We start from the raw sequence: 20554 nt of genomic DNA, 5'->3' as shown, positions 1-20554 counted from the left end.
GAAATAATTGTATCTAATTTCTTGTGCTATCTTAACTTCCAAACTTGACTCCAGATAATGCTATTTTAACACTATAGTCAGTCAATGGGGTTTAAAAAACAAAGCCAGTGTTGGATGGTTCTTCTTACTTTTCTTACCTCAATGACTTCAAACAATTTACCAAGGGCAGGCACGTATCTATGACTCTATCCCTAATTAATTTTGTAATTTTTTTTTTCAAACCCTAACTAACTCCTATAAAAGGGTGTATCCTCTTCAACATCCTCTGAAGATCAAACAAAACATCACAACAACAAAGAATCTAAAACATGGCATCCTTAAAACAACTTTCATCATCATCAGCCATATTATTATTATTACTACCTTTGTTGCTGCTTTCTGTGTTTATTACGCCGTCCCATGCTGCTGGAATTGCGGTGTATTGGGGCCAACACACCAATGAAGGTTCACTTTCAGATGCATGCAACACCGGTAACTACAAATTTGTGAACATAGCTTTCTTATCCAAATTTGGCAACTCCCAAAACCCACAGCTCAACCTTGCTGCCCACTGCAATCCCGCAAACAACAAGCAACCAAATCAAGACTTGCCAAAGAAAAGGAATCAAGGTGTTCCTCTCTCTTGGAGGTGGCACTTCAGGTTACTCTCTCAATTCAGCTGATGAAGTCAGAAATCTTGCAACCTATCTTTGGAATCATTTCCTTGGAGGATCACCATCCTCAAATTCAAGACCTTTAGGTAATGCTGTCTTAGATGGAATCGATTTCGACATTGAAACCGGCGGGGTTGAGTACTATGACGTGCTCGCCAAGGCACTCAATTCTCATAGCCAGCACAATAAGGTGTTTCTTTCCGGCGCGCCGCAGTGTCCGTTCCCTGATAAACACTTGGATGCTGCCATCAAAACTGGTCTGTTCGATTATGTCTGGGTTCAGTTCTACAACAATGGTGAGTGCCAGTATTCTAATGGAAACACTAATAGTCTTGTTAATGCATGGAACAAGTGGAGTTCAAGTCAAGCTAAGCAAGTGTTCTTAGGAGTGCCGGCTTCTCAGGCCGCCGCTAATAGCGGTTATATTCCTCCTAATGTGCTCACTTCTAAGGTTCTTCCTGCTATCAAGAAATCTAAGAAGTACGGTGGAGTTATGGTTTGGGACAGATCTTTTGATGTTCAAAACCATTACAGTGATGCCATTAAGGGGAGTAGTGTCTAATTAATTAGTTATATAATATATTATTATTATCTGTATAATTACGAATAATATTAATAATTAAGTAGGACGTTTAGTGTATGTAGGTGTTACTCGTCACTACACATGTTTTGTGCTACGTGAACAGTTTCGTGTGTTTGTATCAGTGTATTTATGTAATAACAATATAGATATTCGAGAATAAATAAGACGACTTTGAGAAATTCCGTTAGTTAGTTATATTGTGTGTTGGCTCCGTTAGTTCGTTATATTATTGTGCGTGCCTTTATATTGGGTGTATGGGGGTGTCTAAGAGAAAAATGCACTTAATTATTAATTTAATTTTTTTAATTTAATAATTTAATAATTTAATAATATATTCTATTTTATATTTTTAAATATTAATAATTAATTAATAATTAAAAATAATAAATTTTAATAAACTTTTATTAGCATTTTTTTATCGTATTAAAAGTTTAAATAGATAAACTTTAGATTGTTATTCCATGTGTATCACATGGAGAGTCCATTGTTTGGTGTAAGTAGGTTCAGCAAGCATATAATTAGAAGATAAAAAATGGGATATTTATGTAACCTTAACTGATATTAATGGAAATATTATATTAATAATATTTCTATAATTGAGTATATATATAGTATTGAAGGGGTACTTTTGTGTATATTTATTATTAGGATAGAAAATTATGCATTTTAATTTATTAGAATTGTAAATTATGTCTTTTAAGATAGGAAAATTTGATATAATTTCATATCAAAAGATGTATATATACGTGTTCATGACTAATGAAAAAGTAGGTTGAAACAACTTATTTTTTACATGATATCAGAACATACTCTAATACCGACAAACACAAAAAGAACTTGGGTTACATAACCAAGGCAGCAGAACTAGGAAAGAACTATGTAAATGTAACAGAGGCTTTAGAAAAATGAACTAAGAAAATTTACTCGCCATATGACCTCAATTCGAGAGACAATCCAAGAAATGTAATCATGCAAGTGCAGTTGCGTGGAGAAAATTATAAGGAATGGGCCAGGGCTATGAAAATATCAATTTGGGCTCGGAGAAAATGGGGATTTATCGATGGAACTCTCACGCAACCAGAACAAGGTGCATCTGATCTTGAGGATTGGTGGACAGTCCAATCCATGATTGTATCATGGATCTTGAACACGATCAAACCAAGCCTACGGTCAATCGTTGCGTATGTTGACAACGCGCGGACACTGTGGGAAGATATTAAAAAGCAATTTTTCACTGTGAACGGACCACCACAAATACAACAACTGAAGTCAGATTTGACGACATGCAAGCAGGAAGGAATGGCCATGACGGCATATTATGAGAAATTGAAAGTACTGTGGGATGAATTAGTATACAGTACGAGCAAATTCCCAAATGCACGTATGGTGGATGTAAGTGCAGGATTGGATCTCAACTTGAAAAGTGAAGGAAAGAAGAGAGGGTCCACCAATTTTTTATGGGCCTAGATGATGCGAGTTACAGAACAGTGCTGTCAAATATCTTGGCAACAGATCATTCGCCATCGCTGAATCGTGTGTACGCAATGCTAGTGCAAGAGGAGAGAGTGAAGATGATGGCTAAGGCATCAGAAGAGATAGGGTTGGTTGTGGGACTTGCGATGCAGGCAGAGAACAAGACGAAAAGACGAGGAGATCCTAGCCAAAAATCAACAATATGCTCTAACTGTGACAAAAGTGGGCATGATATTAAAGGATGCTTTTAGATTATAGGGTATCCAGAATGGTGGGGAGATCGGCTACGGAATGAAAGAAGAGACGATGGCAAAGGCTACGGACGACAAGGCACGTGTACTCAAGGAATTCCAGCACATGCACATGTGGCACACACCAATAGAAGTGGTAGCCATGCTATCAACACGGAAGACGCGACATGTGAGATGTCAAGATTGACCAATGAGTAATGGAAAGTATTGGTAGATATGATCAAAAAGCAAAAATCAAATGACTCTGAAAAATGATTGGTAAGAGAATTTTTTATTCATGGATCATTGATAATGGAGCTTCCAACCACATGACGGAAAACCTGAAAAATTTGTGTGAAAAGAAAACTATACGCGGGTGGCCAGTAGGTTTATCAGATGGAGAGCAAGTGATAGCGTACAAGTAAGGAACAATGATACTTGAAGGATGACTTGAATTGAAAAACATTCTCTATGTACCTCAATTAAAATGCAACTTACTCTCAGTTTTTCAATTAACAGATGAAGAATACTGTCTAGTACAATTTACTGATAAATTGTGTCATATAGGACCGCACTTCGAGGGTGCTGATTGGAGCGGGTGAGCGAAAAGATGGGCTTTATTGGTATCGTGGGGGCACACAAGATTCAAGCTTGTCATGCAAGAACAGAGAATCAACTAGCACTTTGGCATAAGAGACTAGGGCATCCATCATTTAAAATTATGCAAATGCTCCGTAATGTAAGTGAGAAATATACAAGCAATGAGATTTGTGAAATTTGTGAAAAATCCAAACAAACAAGAGATAAGTTTTCTTTAAGTGATTATCAAGCTTTTAATATTTTTTATTTAATTCATTGTGACTTGTGGGGCCCTATAGAACTCCCTCCTCATGTAGTGCTTCATATTTCTTAACTATTGTGGATGATTGTTCACGAGCGGTTTGGATATATTTGTTGAAAGAAAAGGCTGAAGTATCAATCACATTGAAAAAATTTTTTACTTTGGTTGAACGCCAATATAACAAGTATCTTAAAATGGTTCGATCTGATAATAGAATGGAATTCATGTGTTTAAAACAACATTTCCTACAACAAGGCATTGTTCACCAATCGTCATGTGTTAGTACACCGCAATAAAATGGACAAGTGGAGCGCAAACATCGACATATTCTCAATGTTGCTTGATCATTTCGCTTTTAAGGCAATCTTCCTATTCAGTTTTGGGGAGAATGTGTCTTAACTGCTGGCTATTTAATTAATCGTACGCCATCCTCAATACTAAAGGGTAGGACTCCATATGAAGTTTTTCATGAAACAATTCCAAGTTATGAAAACTTGCGAATTTTTGACTCTTTGTATTATGCTCAAAATCAGAATAGGCAACGGGACAAATTTACCAGCCATAGCCGAAAATATGTGTTTGTCGGGTATCCTTTTGGGCAAAAAGGATGGAAACTATTTGACTTGGAAAAAAAAATTTCGTCTCTCGTGATGTCCATTTTGTTGAAGATACGTTCCCATTTAAAGTGGATCAGGCTTTTGAACCAAGGATTGAAGATATTGGATCTCCTATGGCAGAAATAATTGTTGAAGAAGACACACACAATGGGCCAAGTTTAACACCCACAATTGGGCCTGGTACTCCACACTTAAATGACTGTGCTGGGGATTCCTTCATTGAAGCACCTATTGACAAACAAGGGGGACATGAGCTTAATGAAGAGATTAAAGAATACAACGCTAATGATACATCGGAACCAAGTACACCAGAAACAACGCCGACTTCCGATCTATCACTGGTCACAATGGACGTTCCACTTGGTTGGGGTCACCGCATGAAGACACCCTCAGTCAGGTTGCGCAATTTTGTCTCTACTGTCACGATACCAATAAGCCCTACCGACCAACCTCCCTCTCCATCAAAATTCTCAGGTGTGTCCTATCCTATACAAAATGTTGTGAATTATAATTCTTTTTCCAAACAACACTGTAGTTTTCTTGCGTCTCTCTAGACGGAACAGGAGCCTGGCGTGAACCGATGTCCCAAGAAATTTGTGCACTTCAACTTGGAAGCTCACAACCCTTCCCCCAGGAAAGAAAGCACATGGTGTAAGTGGGTTTATAAAATTAAATACAATTCTGACAAGACAATAGAGAGGTTCAAAGCAAGACTGGTAATTTTGGAAAATAATCAAGTGAAAGCTTGGATTACAATGAAAACGTTTTTTCTAATGGTAAATATGGTAACAATTCGCACAACACTCGCAGTGGCAGCAGCCTAGGATTGGGAACTTCACTAGATGGATGTCCACAATGCATTTCTTCATGGAGAACTTAATGAGGATGTTTACATGAAACTTCCTCCTAGTTTTCAAGTGCCTCAACAAGGACTGGTTTGTAAACTTCAGAAATCTCTCTACAGACTGCAGCAGGCTCCACGTTGCTGGTTTGCAAAATTTTCATCTGCACTCCTTTGATATGATTTTAAGCAATCACCAAAGGACCATTCCTTGTTTAGCCTTCGCCACAATAGCGTACAATTGGTAGTTTTGGTATATTTTGATGACCTTGTAATTGCAGGAAATAATAGTGTTGCAATTCAACCTTTCAAAGAGTATTTACACACATGTTTTCACATGAAAGATTTAGGCCGATTGAAATACTTCTTGGGAGTTGAGGTTGCTAGATCTCCGACTGGAATCTTTCTTTGCCAAAGAAAATATGCTTTGGACATAATCACCGAAACAGGACTTCTAGGTGCTAAGCATGTAACAACACCGTGCGAAGAGAATATCGATTGAGGTCAGCCACAGGTTCTCTTTTATCCGATCCTAGCATATATTGTCGGCTTGTTGGAAGACTGATTTATTTGTGTTTTACTCGGCCTGATCTAGCCTACAGTGTTCACATGTTATCCCAGTTCATGCAAAATCCACGCATCGAACACTGGCAAGCCGCTTTACGTGTTGTACGCTATTTAAAGGGACACCCTGGGCAAGGAATTCTTCTCCCATGAGAGAAAAATTTGTAGCTCTATGGATGGTGTATCTCCTATTGGACTAGTTGTCCACTCACTCGCAAGTCAATCACTGGGTGGTTCATCCAGCTTGGTAACTCACCAATATCTTAGAAAACTCAGAAACAACATACAGTGTCTGCCTCTTCTGCTAAAGCTGAATATCGTTCAATGACTCAAACAAAAAAAAGAATTAAAGTGGATTAAAGATATACTCTTCTTTCTATATGTGCCTCATCATGTCCCCATTCGTCTCTATTGCGACGGTCAAGTAGCTCTTCACATTGCTAAAAATCTAATTTTTCATGATCGTATGAAGCACATTGAAGTAGACTGTCATCTTGTTTGGGATGAGATCATGCACCAACGCCTCCTTCCATCTTATGTTTCCACTCACACTCAGTTAGCTTACCTTTTTACTAGAGCTCTTGGTGCCAACAAGTTTGAGGCAATATTGGTCAAGTTGGGCATTGAAGACTTGCATGCTCCAACTTGAGGGGGGTATTAATAAAAATATTATATCAATAATATTTCTATAATTAAGTATAGATATAGTACTGAAAGAGTGCTCCTGTGTATATTTATTACTAGGATAGGAAATTATGCATTCTAATTTATTAGGATCGTAAATTATGCCTTTTAAGATAGGAAAGATTTGATATAATTTCATATCAAAAGATGTATATATACGTATTCATGACTAATAGAAAAGCAGGTTGAAACAACTTATTTTCTACAACTGGTTAAGATATTGAACAAAATTTTTGTTGCGATTATATAGTGTGTGTGTTGATGTTAAGAATATTGTAACACCCCTTTAGCCTAAGCCTTACCTCGCGCCGTAAAGCAAAGGATAACAAAATGTCACGACAGTTCTAAGGCTCGTATAATATTATATATATACATATATAGAAAAAAATAGTACCATTAGAAGCCTGATGAAGGAATAAAAGCTCAAATTGCGTAAAGTAGAATTACGAAACGCGAAGCGTTCACGATAACTAAATGCGTAGGTACGAATAGAACAAGACCTAATATATAAAACCTTGTAGATAGCTCCAGGATACACAAGGTAATATTTAAATTAAACAAGACATATATAAGTGTGATATACCAAAAAGAGAACTAGTCACAGCCTGCGGAGTTTAGGCCGGCTAGTCAAACTGAGATACAAAAGAGCTTTGGAAGTTTAAAACCGCTTATACAACTTATCTCTCAATTCAAATCTCTAAGGCCATAAAGTCTAAAATACAAAGGTGAGAGAAAGTACTACAGCAAATAAAATAGAAATAAACAAGGAAGAGAACATACTCTGCTCTGTCACCATGTCCGCAATTTCACTGAGGTGAATTACGACTTGCATCTGAAAATCAACAGCAACATATGGTATGAGAACCGGAGGTTTTTAGCATGGTAACAGTGCCCAATATATAAGATGTAAGGTTTCGGGATGCCAAAGACAATCCTAGAACTTCACATCGATACCGATATTCAAGCTTAACCAAATAAATAACTTAACCCGTAAACAATAAACAAGGTTATTTAAACTTAGGAAATTTCTAACTAAAACTAGTCACCGATATATCCCACAGCCTTCACCAACCTAACTTCCGTGCGATCCCATCGCCACCGCCTACCTAACCTCCTCAGCACCAGACAATCACAGATAATGAAAGCAAGTAATACACTGGTAATATTTATATATAGTAAGTAATTCAAGAAGTAAGTAGGAATATTATACAATTAGGCAAACTCAAGTAATCAAAGCAAACAAGCACATAAGGGATGCATATGACGAATGTCTGTCCTATTGGCTCGTGATATCACTTGTCGATCTGTAAATGCCAACCCGACACATCCTTTCGGATGTAGCCTTCCTGCCACTCCCAGAGATATAGGCTCTGCACACTCATGTAACAGAGAAATCTATCACGTCGGAGATATAGGCTCCACACACTCATGCAGCAGGGAGTCTGTTACGCCAGAGATATAGGTTCTGCACACTCATGCAGTAAGGAAGGAAACAACAACAAATGTCTCAACATAAATCATTCCAAAAATACAGTGTTGGGCACACTCTTACAGCAGAGAAACTGCCACGCCAGAGATATAGGCTCCACACACTCATGCAACAGAAAAATCTGCCACGCCGGAGATATAGGCTCCGCACACTCCCATATAATCCAATAATTTCATCATTCCTTTCCAAGTTCTCAACTAATCATAACCATCACCGGTTTCCAACTTCTCAAAAATCTCTTCAACCACATACTTCACAACTCAACAATCACCACTCAAGCTAGAAATTACACAAACCTTCCAAAACCTGTGTCACCGGCTCTAAACTCATAAATAAAAAAATACCATTTTTATTCCTTTATTATTTTTCCCCCTTGGTTCAAGATTCTAAAACTAGCAAAAAGTTTTGAACAAGTGTTACGGAAGTTTGCAAGCTTGCTGGGAGAGTAAAACAGTTAAAATCAAGGTTTTTATTGAAAAACAGGGCAGTGTGCGTACGCATAGGGTTGTGCGTATACACGCTTAGACTTGGACTCAAACCAAGTTTTCAACTGCACAGTGCTAACCCAACTTGCGGGGGGATCCCCATAGGACCATGAAACACAACATACAAATGTATAAAGAAACTCTAAGACATCTATGGCTTTTTCTCTAATTTTGATCACTGCCTTTTTTCTCTCACTGATTTTTTCTTACAAACCTCACCAAGTTTGCTATTTAACCATGAGACTCAGACAGACAAAACTAAGAAAAAGAAAATAAAATCAACACCATTGAAGGAGAAGAACTCAGGAAGCTCTGGTAGCTATGAGAATTTTGTGCTTTTTCACTTTCTCTCATTGATCTCAACCCTTGGCCGTTCACCCTTAATATAGAAGGGGAAGTTTCCAAGGTTGAAACTGGTTCAACCAAACAACTTCTTTTCCAACCAAAAACAGCAACGGTTCAGACAAAGAGAAGAGAGAGGGAAAAACAAAAATCAACATGCATGTACCTCTCTCAACCCTTTTCATCAAGCTCCTTCAATCTGATCCCTTGATCTTGTCTTTGGCTCCAAGAAAGGATTCGGATCCTTGATCTGCTTCTGACCCAGGAGTGCTTCAGGTTTTCCATTTTTGTTTTTTCCTACTTGAGACTTCAGAAGCTATCTTCTTTCTTTGATGAACAAAAATAGAAATGAACTTTTACCAAGTTATATCTTCTTCCTGAGAGAGGTGGATTGCTTCTTTTCTTGGCAACGAAAATCTTGAAGCTTTTCTTCAAATTTTTCCTTCTGTAGCAAATATCTTTCATAGGCTTTTCTGTGATATCTTCTTCTATCTTCTTCTCTGTTGATGGAAGTGACTAAAAACATGAGAGAGGAGAGAGAAGAGAAAAGGAAACTTTCGAAGGAAGCAATGAATGGAATTAAAACAAATTGAATTATCACTTCCATTCCCCAAGTCATAAAGTAACGTGTAAGACTTTCAATGTAATTAAATCAAATTAATTTTTTACTTTCAGTTACCAAGACATGGAGTCACGTGTTAGGCTTTTGATTACTTGAGGAATGAAGTCAATTGAGTTTAGATTTGGATTCCATGTAACCGAAGCATGCTTTGAAGTCCTTGGGTTCCTTTCTTTGATTTATCAATTTTGATTTTATGGGCTTGTGATATAGGCCGTTTTTCTTTTCAATATTCAACCATTCATGTTTGAATTAATTTTGCACAAGGCTTAATTAATTCAATTAAGAAGTTAGGCTCTCATGGCTTTTGGCCCATTAGATTTCTTTCCTGCACGCTAACAAAAATATCAAACAAACCATTCGAAGCAATTTAAACAAATAACAATTTAATAATTTCCTAACTAATATTTTAATAATGTTTGATCATCATTTATATATAAATTTTTCAAACTCAACATCTTCCAACTTTTCCCACCACGAATCCAACATATATCACTACCAAAATACCCAAATCGCTTCCATTCCTCAATTCACTCACTAATCCCAATTACAATAACATTATTCCATATACAAGCTATATACCCAATTATCATCATTCATCATCAAATCATATAATCATCATTATTATTATTCGAATTCATTCCACACAACACTACCACTACATCTATCAATTCTCATCAACAACACCAATCATCAATTTCCTCAACAACATCATAATCACACTCCAATACATACAACTCATAAAATCTTCATCACAATTCACATGCCTCATACATAATCCAACCCACCATCAATACTCATCGACACCAATGATTTCCAACAATCATCATCAACCACAATAATAATAACCAACAATTACCATCAATTCAATCTTATCTTAAGGTCTACTAGCCTAAGTATCCAGAAATATTACATATTACATAGAGGAAACCGAAACCATACCTTGGTCGATTCTGAATATACTCAAACACCAAACTTGATTCCAACAAGCTTCCACCAAGCTCCAAACCACCAAAGCCAAACCAAAAGCCACAACCAACTCCAAAAACAAGCTTCATATATACAACATAACCATGCATTAACAACTAAAGCTTATACCACACCAAACCACAAGGATATAGAGATTTCTTATCTTTTTCAACAGTGATTGGGGTAAAATCTAATAATTACCCACTACTAGAGATCACCTAAACAACTAAAACCACAAAAATCTACTCAGAAACTATAACAAAAAATACACAGAAGTTAGGACAGAAAATTGGAGCTTGATTTTTTATTTCTTACCAGGAAAACCTAGATAAAAACAAAGAGCTCGATAAGAGCTTCTTGTAGCCGCAAACGGCTCGTCAATTGGAGCTCTGTAGCTCAAGTTACAAGCAAATGAAAGTGAGGGTGAATAGTGCTCTTTCTTCTCCCTCACCTCTCAATGCAGCTGCGCCCCCTTCTTTAAATTAGGGTGGAATGAGCTGAAATGCTCATTTAATGAGCATATATATGTTGGGCCTTGGGTCCGGTTTGAGCTCGATCCAACCCGTTAGCGTATTTAGTCCGTTTAGTGTACTTTGAGCCAAAATTTTTAAGATTAGTGCCCGATTTTCAATTTTAAATTATTTTTGTCCTTTTAAAATAATAAATTCAATTTTAAAAATATTATTTTTCTCAAAATATGGTACCGGACAGACTAGAGCCAGTTCTGTCGGCTTAAGCACCGATACGCAGTTTTACAAAAATTTTCTGTAAAAGATACATTTTCCCATTTAAAAAAATTCATTGAATTCAAATTTTATCTTTATATTTTCAAATTAAAACTTCTAAAGTTTGAATCTTCTTCGGACACTTAAAATTATTATTTTATTAAAATAATTTTATGTAAAAACTCCGATTCTTACAAATATTCTGATAGTGCGAAGATTCACTTGATGTCTGAATTTATTTATATTATTGCTTTATGTTTGATGTACATGTGGACTATATGTATTATAGTAGTATTACCAATATTTTTAAAATTGGATCGAACCGATCGATTCAATTAGATTAATTGAAAATCAATCTTCTGATCGATCTCGTTGATGTCTAAATTCGTTCTGTAAAAAATTGTTTAAAAAATCGGTCGAACCGACGGTTAATTAGTGAACCTGCAAAATCAATCTGATTTTTTGAGGTTCAGATGTATGTATAAAAAAAATCCCACAGAACACCATTACTCCACCCCCACCCCTTTCTCTTTCTAACTCTCTGTGAGACACTAAGTCCAACCCAACTCTAATCCCCTTTCTCATTCATCACCTAGTCTCCGAAAACCCACTACCCCTCTCTCTCAGCCAGCAACAGCAGCAGCCAGCAGCCATCATCGAACCCTTCTCCTCAACCAGCAGTCGCGCCGGTAGTGATAGACAAAGAGTCAACTCGAAACTCTTGGCTGTCAATCATCTTCTCCTCCACGTCTTCGCCTCTGGACTTATAGATCGAAGCGCGGTCAATTGGATTTCTCCATTGCTGGTCAGTTTCTTGATCATCGTCTCTATTTCGGCATTCCTCCCTCGCCGCTGATAGTTGAGTTTCGCTCCTTCCCGCCGCCAGCTATTTAGTTCCTCCGTTGACGTCAGTTTGGTTCCTCCGTCGTTGTCGATAGCTCTGCTTGTTCAGCTTTTTTTCTTTTGTTAAGTTTTATGATTTTAAGTTTCTGTTTTAAATGATTCTATGTTTGCTTCAATTTATAGTTGCTTATTTTGTTAATTTTACTGAATTACTGAAATCTGACTTTTAAGTTGCTATTTTTTTTCTGTTGCATTTTGAGTTGGAGTGAATTGTTGTTTTTTTCTATATTTGTTGTGTTCTGAGTTGGAGTTGGCGGTGGTATAATTGCTGTGGATTAATTGTTTAATTTTTTTAGTTTTAGATTCTCTGATTTTTCTATTTTTGAATTATTAGAAATTATTTTTAAAAATTTGTTTGTTCTATACTTTTTAATGTCATTTGATGAGTATTGCTGATTATTTTATTAGAATTTAAATATTATTTAAAAAAATATTTAATAAATTTTTAATGATAAAATATAAATAAGATATTATGCAAAATTACAAAATTTTGATTTTATTAGTTTAAAAATTATCAAATTTGAATATTTAAAATTTGTATATTAAATTTTTAATAATTTTATTTTATATTTAGTTGAATCTTGATTGAACTCCAATTAAACTTTAAACCGTTAAACTAGTCCCTCACAATTTATTAATCGATTCAATTCTCACAACCTTGAGTATTACACTATTGTAACATGACAGTTGATTTACTGCAATTGCTTTCTTTTTTTTTGGGTTCTTGCTTTCAGTAAAGTAATTTTAAAAACAATAAAGTTCTACGTCCAAGCAAAATATTTAACCAAGTCTAACCAAGTTGTTATAACAACTTTTTAAATCACGCACCTCCTCTTTCTCCATTTCCTTTCCCTTCTCCTTCTCCTTCTCCTTCTCCTTCTCCTTCTCTGTTTCTTTCTCCTCCTCCTCCTCCTTCCAAATTTGCGCACACAGGTTCTTCTTCTTCCCTTCTCCTCCTCCTTCCCCAATGTTGTGTATTCTTCTTTTTCTTTTTCTTTTTCATTATCGTCGTCACCAATAACACCAATATTTTCCTAACATCTTTATTAGTTATGATTTTCTCTTATGCCATCATTAAATAATTTCGATTTATTTATTAGTTTATTTCGGTTCGTTTGTGTTAATTGAGGTTCACTTGATGCTACTGATAAATATTGACCAAATATTTTATTCTTTAAGTAATTTCGGTTTATTTAGTTCCAAAATAAATTCGATATATTTTTCTTAATGATTGAGTCTTTTTAACTGTTTGTTTAAATCTAAACTAATTTCGGTTTATTTGTGTGCTAATTGAGGTTCACTTGCTGCTGTTGATAAGTATTCACCAAATTTTTAGTAAAAAAGAATAAATTATTCATTATCACTTTATTCAATGGCATTATATTCTACTCCATTCCATTCAATTAGTTCAGTTTTGAACAAGCAGTCAAAAAGACTCAATCATCAACAAATACACATCAAAATTATTTCTGGATCCAAATGAATCTCAAATAAACTAATAAATGAACCGAAATTACTTAAGAAATAAAAAACTTAATCAGAACTTAACAATAGCATCAACTGAACCTCAATTAACATACAAATGAACTAAAATTAGTTCAATTTTGAACAAGCAGTCAAAAAGACTCAATCATCAACAAAAACATATACAATTTATTTCTAGATCCAAATAAATCTCAATTAAACTAAGAAATGAATCGAAATTATTTAAGAAATAAAAAATTTGGTCAATATTTATCAGCAGCATCAAGTGAACCTCAATTAATTCACAAATGAACCGAAATTAGTTCAATTTTAAATAAGCGGTCAAAAAGATTCAATCATCAACAAAAACACATCGAATTCATTTCTGGATCCAAATGAAACTCAACTAAAATGAGAAAAAGAAAAATCGCAGCAACAATAGCAACAATAAAAGAATGATGATTGAGAGAAAACACGCGAAGAAGAAAAAGGAACGCGAAGAAGAAGAATGCGAAGACAAACACGAAGAAGCATTATTAAAACGTGGGTGTGTACACGCTAGTGTAATAAAAGTAGTTTTTGTTGAGTTTGTGTCTGCATGATTGAACTTAGATACAAAAATGTTTGAATGTGTAGTTGAACTATTTTAAAAATGAAATGAATCATAAAAGGTAATAAAGTGTAATAAAAGTAATTTTTGTTGAGTTTGTGTCTGCTTGATTGAACTTAGATACAAAAATGTTTGAATGTGTAGTTGAACTATTTTAAAAATAAAATGAATCATAAAAGGTAATAATTTAGTTACTTTTTAACTAACAACTCAGATTAGATTGATGAGTAATAATAGGAAGACTATAACATAAAATTATCTACTAATTAACTTATCTTTATAATTTTATATATATGATATTTATAATTACATTTTGTTACATCTAAAATTATTTATTTTATTAATAATTAAGGAATATAAAATAAGAAAACGAACGAATTCAAAACAAAAAAGCAAGTGAAATTATGCCTCCCAAACATTATACTAAATACATATGACTATATGAGTAGCTCTAATTCAATTAAGAAAAATTATTAGAAGTATTAATTCATTATTGATTCTCCTAACTTCTAAATAAAAAAGTTTTAAATTTTTTATTTTTAATTTTTGATATTTTTAAAAAATAACATATATATTTAAACTTTTTACTCTTTTAAGTTTTAAGTATTAGGAGAATAATTAAGAAGATGAATTATGACTCTGAATCATTACTTTTCAATTAGTTACACATGTAAAAATATATTGGTTATATTAGAGATAATAACCTAAAATTATATATTTGTGATACATTTATTGTATTTAAAATTATTCAATTATTTCAACAAGAAGTAAAAAAATACAAAATAAAATAAACGATAATTAATTAAAAATATAAAATAAAATAACTCTAAACTAATTTAAATTAACACATTTTTGAAATAATTAAACAACTCATCCAACTAAGAAAAAAATGAATACAGAGGCACATACACGTACACGTATTTATCATATTCCTAAAGTTTCAACCAAGTTGAAGTTGACTCAATTTTAACCGTCAACCACTTCTAACCGTCAACGCACTTCGGCAGATGATTCTCCCCACAAATGATGCATCTACTCACCGTATTACTATTGTATTATCTTTTAACGGCTTAACAAATATGTTAGAACTCAGGGAATATGTGTGTTGAATTATGTCTAATGATTACAAGATACAAACTATTTATAGAATCATTATAAATTATTATCGCAAATATTAACTTAAAACAATCAACCACTACTAAATACATTCTAATAAACTAATTTATATCAAAAAGACATACACTTTTTATTTCTGAATTTTACAAAATTCTATCGTTTATACAACAAAATTTAAATTCTGAACATACCAATAAATTGATTATTTGAGCGGATATTGAGCAGAAGAATGAGTTGACTACTCTACAAGCAACATAAAAACCGGTAGAACTCCTTCAACAGCCAGATGAGAAAGCGAAGCAAGAGTGCGAGACAAAGCAGAGTAACCAATCCAGCCCAAAACAAGGCATAATACAAGGTGATTTTGTTAATCAACTTGTCAAGTGGCTTCATGACCATCCAAATGGAGATCACATAAGCCCCAGCCAAGCAAATAACCGAGAGGCACATAACAAGAATCAACAACCACATGACCAGCCTATTACGCAGCTGAAAGCCAGTAAGCAGAAAAAGAATCACAGTCTGTGATGCAGTGAAAGAAACAGTGCATAAGAGTATGAACATTTCGTATTTCAAGCGTTGGTTTTCGTCATCGGAGGAAGTGCCCAAAACAGAAGTGCCAGCTTTGCAGATGTTTCCAGAAGCACAACCCTGTTGGTTATTTGAGTCCTGTTGCCAAACGCCCCCTGGGGGGTTTATTGCAATTTGGAAAGTTAGGGTTGCAATAACCGTTGCTACAACCATTAGAGAACCTCGCATCTCTTCAACCCAGTTTCCCTTTTGGGTATCCCTTGATGATGCTCTTCCTATCTGTGCTCCATTCTGATTCATAGCCATAGTTGTTGGTATTGAATTTCCCTCCATTGTTTTTTCCTTTGTAGAGAAGAATGGTTCACATAATGACTGGCTCAAATAAGCATTTAAATTCACTGATGATGATGATGTTAAGCGATGCCTATTTGTAATATAATAAAAGAACCTAGAATACATTAAATAATGTGTAGTCGTAGCTAAATGGTGGTGCAATAAAATAATAGTCGGTTGGTGAATTCTTAAAGTTCAGTTTAGAATGTTCAAATTCCAGCTTCTAATTCTGCTGGTCTAATTTTACAATGTCAGTGGTAAAAGTTTATGAATAAAGAATAAAAGTGGGGAAAGAAATAACAATTGGGCAAATAAATTAGAGATGAGCCAATCACTATATGGGTCTTTTTCAACCGAGTTATGATGTTTACATTTACGTGTTATTATTTTGTAGTAGGCTAGTAGCATAGTGTCTAAGTGGCTAGTAAGCAAGAGACATCGGTGCTTACACTCAAAATTATCATGTGATACTGTTAATAAGCGGTGCATTATAAGACTGTCACATGTGAAAAAAATATGCTGTCTCTGGTACTCTATTCATAATAGCATTGTGATAGAAGACTAGAAGTGATAAGTGGGGAAGTCCATTTCGTCATATTTTGTCAAAAGTCTATTTTTTGGCGAGCTGGTCTCTTCCGTCTCATTTAGTGAAACGGTCCTATTTTGTTCTGCTTAACAGCGGACTGATGACAGGTTGATAGGTTAAGTTTGTCAAATTTCTTTTTTTTTTTTACTACCAAGTACTAACTATTAAATAATATATATAATTTCACAACCATTTTAATAAATTTATAATTTTCAAAGGCATAAAAAAATTATAATTTTTACATTTATAAATATTAAAGTATTTGTAATTATAAATATTGTCTCAAAAACAAAATAATCATATTCCAAAATACTCAATTCTCATCTTCATCTTCTTGTAAGTCAATAACATCATTGGAACCAATTCCTAAAGAATAAAATATTGCAAAAAATTAGGAAGAAATTGGATTTTGGCAAAAAAATTACAAAAAAATACTAAATCCCCCTGCCCCACCAAAACTCGCGATTTAAGTGATGCAGATTAGACGAACTTTTGCTATGTGACGGTCTCAATTTTTCAGTCCAATTCGTCTTTTTTAATGAGTTATGCGAGACAACCCAGTGGGTTTAAGCCCATTTATCATCCTATGAAGGACCAAGGGATTCTCTTTTTCTTTATTTTGATGGTAATTAATTAGATATAATTAAATTATTATCTAATGAAAGTAGACTGGATGATGCAGAAGACTGTGGAAATTGGGGCTTTTTTTATGGTAGCATATTGGGTAGTCTGCGTAAAATTATAACTTAGAGGTTTTTAATGTCTTCATCGTAGTAGAATAAGTTTTGTTTCTGTGGGCTATTTTTTTTTTTTTAATAAGAGCATTCTAATTTCGTCCTCGTTTCAAAATGAGTGAACATTCAAAAAAACATTTATTTTTTGTCATATTGATGAGAGTATGAGAGACAAATTTAGCTTAGTAAAATTATATTTTGTTTACAAAATACAAAATATAGACATTTAACTCAAAATATATTTTGACTTATAAATTATTAATTAATAAAAAATATAAAATATAAAATATAAATTTTTAACTAGATTATATTAATTTTGACTTATAAAAATTGAATTTCGGTGTGAAAAAAAATAGAAAATATTAATTTTGACCTATAAATTATTAATTAGGTAAAAAATGTAAAATATAAAATATAGATTTTTAACTAGACTATACTAATTTTGACTTACAAAGATTGAATTTTGATGTGAAAAATAAAAAAATTGATAACGAATTAAGGAATCACCTCATATAAATAAATATCCTCGATGCATAAAACTAAAAAAAATGGTGGACTGTACACAAAATAAGAATTTAAACTTACGAACATTAAGATTAACATATATTGTGGTGTGTCACCCCAATCACATTGACTTCCTTTTCAATCTGTTGTAATAATAAAGTGTTCAACTATTTCATTCACGCACAAAAAAAAAATTATAAGCATATCCATGCATTAAGAGTGTTCCAATGTGAAAATGTTAAATTTTTGTAGTTGACTTTTGTCAACTCATTTCCATGATGGTGACTTGCAATAGTTAGGTGGAGGTTCAACACGCTTTTAATGTAAGTTTTGTTAATAAGTATTTTAGGAGCACCACTCAATATTATTTATTTTGAAAAAAATATAACTTTTATTATACATTTCTTATATGATAATAAATAAATTGAATATTTATTAGCTAAATCTTTAATTTACGTAATTTTTTTTCCTATGTGATTTTATTATTGGTCATTTCCAAAATAATGTTTTGATTAGGGTTGCTCTCAAATTAATTTTCAATGTACGTTCATCTAACGCTGACTTTGATGAGTTCAGGTCAATGAAAGTCGATTGAACTTCGCCGGTCAAGTGTCTCTTGCTTCAGCTTGATTCAGTTCAAGACAATGCATCATCCAGGGATAACTCTTTTAATGATTTAATGAGCACAACCCACAATGGTAGAACGGTAACTCGGGACAGTTAAGACAAGACGGTTGTCTCTCCGATAAAGGATCAAGAAGGCCTAGGCCTACGATTGGAAAGCTAAAGCCTTCCCTTAAAAAGCGCCGGATTTGATATCAAGCTATAAAAACAAAATTTTATAGATGAATAATAGTGTTCTAAGTAACTTGTTCATTAAAAAAAAAAAAAAAAAAACACAACACTGTGCAAGGTTAACTAATTAGAAGCTACAGTACAGTGACAGAAGACAAGAAAATTCTCTTGTACTTATTTCATTTGTCAGTGTATGTAGTTATTTTGTGTCACAAATAGCGGACGACGCGTGGAAGGACAGGTAACGTCTGTGTATAGAGTCCAATAAGTTGATGTCTAAATTTATTTATATTATGGCTTTATGTTGGGTGTATATGTTGGACTATATATATTACAGTAGTATTACACTATTGTAACATGACGGTTGATTTATACTGTAACTGTTTTTTTTTTTTTTTCGGGTTCTATCTATTTTCAGCAAAGTAATTTTAAAAATAAAATGAATCATAAAAGGTAATAATTTATCTTGATATTTATTCTATTAGTTAGAATTTGTTAATATAGGTTGTTATTTCTCTTGTATAGAAAGTTGTTAGTAATGAGTTTTGTTGTACATGCTAAGTTGTATAGTTTGTTAGAGTAGCATGACAATTCTGTTAGAAGTAGTGTTTGTATAAATAACAAATTGTAATATTGTATTTTTTGAGTCTTATCATTATACAAGTTTAATTCTCAACTCCTTCTTGATTTCTCTGTTATTGTTCTTCTCTATACTCATATGCAATTTTTTACATGATGCGGTGAGCGTGGATGGAGGAACATGGATATCCCCATTGAAGGATAAGAAACTTAGCTTGCTCTCTGATTCACAATTCGTTAACGTGATTAGAGAAGGATGATGAGTCCAGCTTCACAGTTGAAGTGCTTGTTCACGGTTTTTGCTCCGTAAATCTATTTTTCCCTTTTTCTTCGTTTGATTTGAACGCCCTCTTTCACGCAATTTCTTCTCCTTCTCTTTCACACCTCTCTGAAATCTCAGCTCCTCTTCTTCATCTATTTCTTTTCTTCTTCTCTCTTGAACTCATACCATAAAGTTTGATGAGAGTTCTATTATCTCACTGTCTTCCCGTTAAGAAGAGATAACGAGTTTCCGATCAACAAGATCAAGAGAGAAAGGTTACGAACGCTTCTGTCATCTTCGCAGTGATGGAAGGGAAATCAAATCCAAGTGCTGGATCCACAAGAGATGGTCCTACGATGGACATGCAAAAATTCGCGGTGTTCTTCAGTTAGGTGGCGCAGATCCAGAGCCATATCAACAAGACAAATCCGAATCAAGATCTTTCAAGCCATTATTACATACTTCTTTCTGAAAATCCAGGTATACCTATTAGCAATGTGTTTCTTACTGGTTCAAATTACAGCGTGTGGAGCAAAGATATGATCAATACTCTTACATCCAAAAATAAAATTGAATTTGTTGATGGCACCATCCTAAAACTTGAGAAAACTAATCCTGATTTCAAGACATGACAACGATGCAACACCTATGTAGTTACTCGGATTAACCTTTCCCTTAGTCCAGAAATCAATCAGAGTGTTCTTTGGAACAATATAGGCTATGAATTATGGAATGATCTTAAGCATCGTTATTATCAGGTTGATAGGTTTCGAGTAGCTGAATTGAATGAGGAAGTCTATGCACTAACACAAGAGGACTTGTTTGTTACTGCTTATTTTGCCAAACTGAAAAATCTTTGGGAAGAGATTGATGATTTTAGAATTATCCGTGGCTGTGATTGTGTTAAATGTGAATGTAGCTTCGGCATTGTTAGGCAACACAGGAAGGAGGACAGAGTCATAAAATTTTTGCGTGGTCTTGGAGAGCAATATTTCACTGTTAAGTCATAGGTTATGCTGATG

The 20554-nt window shown here is 34.0% G+C and overlaps 1 protein-coding gene and 1 pseudogene across 1 annotated transcript; one reads left to right on the top strand and one right to left on the bottom strand.

The window, feature by feature from the left end:
- Nucleotides 1-308: 308 nt before the first annotated feature.
- LOC107615080 (acidic endochitinase-like) lies at nucleotides 309-1215 on the top strand (annotated as a pseudogene).
- A 14183-nt stretch (nucleotides 1216-15398) lies between these two features.
- LOC110266775 (uncharacterized) lies at nucleotides 15399-16160 on the bottom strand. Its single transcript, XM_021111783.2, has one exon. It carries the CDS (start codon nucleotides 16070-16072, stop codon nucleotides 15452-15454), a length of 621 nt encoding a protein of 206 aa, XP_020967442.1. The 5' UTR covers nucleotides 16073-16160; the 3' UTR covers nucleotides 15399-15451.
- Between the last annotated feature and the right edge of the window lie 4394 nt (nucleotides 16161-20554).

Source organism: Arachis ipaensis, chromosome B9 (assembly GCF_059453495.1).
Source record: "Arachis ipaensis isolate K30076 ecotype BB chromosome B9, ASM5945349v1, whole genome shotgun sequence".
Classification (NCBI taxonomy): domain Eukaryota; kingdom Viridiplantae; phylum Streptophyta; class Magnoliopsida; order Fabales; family Fabaceae; genus Arachis; species Arachis ipaensis.
The sequence above is the reverse complement of the archived record's forward strand: the minus strand, read 5'-3'. Positions and strand labels throughout refer to the sequence as shown.

Bases quoted from the DNA above. Each gene is read 5' to 3' on its own strand.
- LOC110266775 (XM_021111783.2), bottom strand. From the start codon at position 16,072: ATGGAGGGAAATTCAATACCAACAACTATGGCTATGAATCAGAATGGA.